This window comes from Lygodium microphyllum, chromosome 13 (assembly GCF_053477565.2).
Source record: "Lygodium microphyllum isolate KBCC chromosome 13, Lygodium_microphyllum_v1.1.10, whole genome shotgun sequence".
NCBI classification, from domain to species: domain Eukaryota; kingdom Viridiplantae; phylum Streptophyta; class Polypodiopsida; order Schizaeales; family Lygodiaceae; genus Lygodium; species Lygodium microphyllum.
In genome coordinates, this window is record NC_141147.1 from 86477462 (window position 1) to 86481704 (window position 4243).

At 42.7% G+C, this 4243-nt stretch overlaps 1 protein-coding gene across 1 annotated transcript; it reads right to left on the bottom strand.

The window, feature by feature from the left end:
- Window positions 1-519: 519 nt before the first annotated feature.
- LOC148026864 (uncharacterized) lies at window positions 520-2720 on the bottom strand. Its single transcript, XM_087691394.1, has 3 exons — window positions 2285-2720; window positions 1720-1795; window positions 520-1615 (listed from the first exon to the last, which is right to left on the bottom strand). The coding sequence occupies exons 1-3, from the start codon at window positions 2318-2320 to the stop codon at window positions 732-734; spliced, it is 996 nt and encodes a 331-aa protein (XP_087547520.1). The 5' UTR covers window positions 2321-2720; the 3' UTR covers window positions 520-731.
- Between the last annotated feature and the right edge of the window lie 1523 nt (window positions 2721-4243).

The window sequence follows — 4243 nt, forward strand, 5'->3', positions numbered from 1 at the left end:
TTCCCCAATCTAGCATAGATTTTGCCACTCCAAATTCTACATCTTATGAGCTACCTTATGGCTTTTGTAGGTTATATACTTCCTTAGCTCCACCCGAGAGGGCTCAAAGAAATTCCTCTCCTATGGGATCCTAGATGCAAAACACTAATAAGACATTGTTCAATGGTAGCCATACCCAAGCTTCACCAAAGCATTATTTTTCACCTCCTAATTTCTCCGTGATATTTGCCATCTCTCGGGATGGTTTTTGAAGCATTATCCCAAATAATAGCCAATTTGGCTTGCATTTTTTTAAAAGAAAAAGAAGCAAACTTACCATGGCCATTATTCAAAACATATAAAGTTATATGTGTGTAACCTCACTAAAACTGCGCACCTTTTTTTGGGGGTGCATGTGTGTATATGCATATGTGCCAAGCACCCTACATTGACTATATCAGTTGTGAGACCTTGTGTGCATTAGATCTTCAGGGACCCTAAGCCTATGCAAATGTATTATTAAGTTTTATTTTGTTGTGAATGTGGTAGATCAGTAGGGAAAGGGAACAAGCAAGATTTTAGATTTACATAGAGAATGTAAGTGTCTGTACTAATTTCGCTTCAGGGATTGTACATGTATGACTTACCATGGTAAATCCAAAATGAGAAGGAGAGGAGTGGCTACAGATTCAAGTATGTTGGAAACAAGTATTACCACCAAGGTTAGGCAAAGCTAAGAGGATGGAATGGTTCTACATTATCCTACAATTGTTGGCATTTTCATCACTAAACATATGAGTGGCATACTCTGCAGATTGTAAGGAGTAGCTAGTCCGAGTGGAATCAAGGGGAGCCATAGTTCTATGAGAGAGGGGATGACTTCTGTCACCTGCTGCAATCTCAATGACAGCATTATCTCCTTCATTTTGCTTCACTTTGGCATTGTTTTTCTTGCCATCGTTCGGGCTTTTCTTGGCTTGGCCACTGTTGTCTCCTGCAGAAGTGCTTTCTTGCCATTCTTCCTGAGAATTGCCCTTCCATGGTGCTTCACCATGAGGAGTATTTACCCCCTCTACGGTACTGCCTTTCTTCCCTTCCCCATTGGCATCACCTTCAAAGGTAACTCTTTTACTGTCAGTACTAGAATTGGGTTTCTTGTTCCCAGCCTTCTTCCCAGCATTATCAGCACTTACCCCACCATCTTTCTTTTCATTCCCTCCTTTGCAATTCCCTCCATTACTGCCTGCACTTCCCTTGGCCTTATTCTCTTTAGAGGCCTCCTCTTTAGACTTATCTGCACCTTCTTTTGTATTCCCCCCCTTGCTATTCCCTCCATTGCCTGCAATTCCCTTGGCCTTACTCTCTTTCGTGGCCTCCTCTTTCGACTTATCTGCACCTTCTGGAGCCTTTTTCTCTTTCACCTGCTCTTTCTTCTTGTCATCTTTGTCTGCATTGTTGCCTTTGGGCTTAGCTTGACTGTCAAACACTGCACCCTTCTCTCCTCCATTGTTGCTGCTGGACCAAATTTCGGCTTGCTTGTTCGCCTTCGCAAGTCTCTGCAGCAAGGATTTGGCATCAGCTGTCCCTGTGACACTCGCCTTCCCGGTCTCAGAATCGATGGTAATGGCCTCTACTCCTGCAATTATGCCAAGCCAGTCAACAATCAAAATCAGACACAAGGAATAGACAAAATTTGCCTGGAATGGAGTTGAGACTCAGCTGAAAACTGCAACTGCTTACCATCAACACTGTAGAGAAGCTTCTTGATTTTGCGTCTGCAACCCTCGCAGTGGATGAAAACCTTGAGGTGGAGGGTCTGGAGGCAAGAGGCAAAGCCGGAGTGAGGGGATGAGGTTAGATAGATAGATTCGATAAATGGATGGATGGATAGATAGATAGATAGATAATTGGACAGATAGAGAGAGGGGCAGTGATCAATAAGTTTTAGATATTTAACCATGTGAAAGAAAAGGGCACTTTTCCTTAATTTTCCTGATAGTGTTCAACATCAAGAGCCTCTAGTAAGAAATCTCTATTTTTTTCTTGTAGCGTTCAACATCATCAACTTCTGCTTCTACTCGGGGAGGCACTCCATACCTCGCTGGGTATGGATGGGGGAAGGGGGGACTGCTGGTCTCAACCCTGGAAGCCGAGCAGCCCCCAACTGCACCTAGCTAGGTATGCAGTCCCGCCCTCGTAGATGCTCATGGTGTTCTCATAATTCACAATGTGGGAAATATATTGGGAATTTTTCTAAAACTGAGAGAGAGAGAGAGAGAGAGAGAGAGGGAGGCAATGATTTTACCTCTAGCTTGTTAGACGCTTTGTCGGCCTTGGTCATCTTGATAACATGAGCCCTTCTGCAGAAGCTATCCTGTTGTAAGCAGGAGGAAAATGGACGACGAGAAGAAGAAGAAGGAAGGAAGAGAGAAAGAAAGACGAAGAAGAAGCAAAGTATCAGTACCTAGCTAGCAGTAGCAGAAGGCGAAGAAGAAGAAGGAGATTGAGGAGGAGAAGAAGTATAATAAGGAAGCAGCAGAAGCAGGAGGTGGGAATGTTCTGGCCCCCGATGAGTGTTATTTAATGCAGCGGATCAAGAGCAGATCCGTATGAAGAAATGCACGTAAGACGGCACTGTCGCAGAGACTTGTCGAGAGCGAGAGAGAGAGAGAGAGAGAGAGAGAGAGAGAGAGAGAGAGAGTGTGTGTGTGTGTGTGTGACAGTGTGTGTGTGTGGGGTGGGGGGGGAGTAGACTGTGGAAGTAGTAGCAGACTGCAGTAGTAGTAGTAGTGAAGGGGGCGTACTGACCGCGAAATCATGACTATCTTGCCCCCGACACAAAACCACCCAATTACCGCTGGTCAAAATCCGCCTTTCGTAGGGTTGGCCTTTACACCCTGGGCCACCCGCCGATTCCCCCCCTTGCCTTTCCACTCAGGTTTGCAGCCTCGACCATGAGTCCCCGGCCCTCGGCCCTTCCCTTCATGGAGGCCTAGTGTCATGGAGGCTTCCAAATAAGAAAACCATGATCCCCCTGCCGCTTGAGCCTTGTCTAGTATATAGGCTATGCTTGCATTTCAAAGTGAACCAACTATAATTACAGTAAGTAGGAAGGAAAAGGGGCATGTCACACCATTTAAACTTGATTCATTTGATATCTCAAAGGCGTGGTAGGTCTATGCATGACATTACACTTAGACAGCTATTTCCTCAATCAATGCCTTGGCTCGATAAAACATTCATCCACCTATTTGCAATTCACACATGCTAGAAATATGCCATGTTTATTATGGTCAGAGCTAGTTTACGTGAAACTATTGGCCACAAACAACCCTTCTACTAGTAGGTGATAAAGGCATAATGAGGTCGGGTTGTCTCTATGAAGAGCTTACTCTCTTTAGAGATCTTGCATGTACTTTGTTTTTTACATAATCAACAGATCCATAAAAGGGCCAATAATTCAAAGATTGAGTGAGACATGGCTTAAAACCCTTTGTTTTCAATGTTTGGGGACAAATTTATTACCAAAATATCTCATTTTATGTATAATATATGACCCATATACCTAGAAACCTTCAAATTTGATGAAAAAAAGATGCCATATGCAAAAACTAGAGAACTGTAAGGCAAATATTCCTTGTAACTCCATCCCTATCATTTGTTCATCCATTAGGTTTAAGCTATTGCAACTTAGCATACCAATCAAGTGCATTGATCGGATTATGTCACGTCACGTAACCCTAGCAATTTTTTTGAGAAATTGGGTCAAAAATCATTGGGAGCCATTTGGGCTATAGGATGCAAATCATGTAGCACCTCTCAAATAAGTATTTATTTTCCCTAAATGAATGGCATTAACTATGTTGAGATATGGGTAGTGGATGCTTTGTAGCTCCTGACTATCCTTGTTCAAGTGGACATTGAATTTTGATTCTATTGGACCAAACCACAAAAGCACCTCTAGGAAAGCTTTTAAAGAAATCGAGACCTTTCACTGATTTAAACTCAATATAACACCCTCATGTTAGTCCTAGTTGAAATCAATACAAGTAAACATCTAGCTAAGCCCCTAGTAATTTCTAATTCTAATGGCAATTTCAGTAAGGATCTGTGTATAGTCTATAACAATTTGCCTAATGCATGCTTTGAGTATTGTAAACTAGCCACATTATCTTGAAAAAGTTGCCCCAACTCCAAGCACACCTATCTAGCATGTGAAGAAGAAATATATGATTTGAAAAAATGGTCTCTACAAAGAAGCGTC

Bases quoted from the DNA above. Each gene is read 5' to 3' on its own strand.
- LOC148026864 (XM_087691394.1), bottom strand. From the start codon at position 2,320: ATGACCAAGGCCGACAAAGCGTCTAACAAGCTAGAG. The intron at 1,796-2,284 runs GTAAAATCATTG...TCTTGCCTCCAG, and splicing joins AAGCGTCTAACAAGCTAGAG to ACCCTCCACCTCAAGGTTTT. The intron at 1,616-1,719 runs GTAAGCAGTTGC...GCATAATTGCAG, and splicing joins GCTTCTCTACAGTGTTGATG to GAGTAGAGGCCATTACCATC.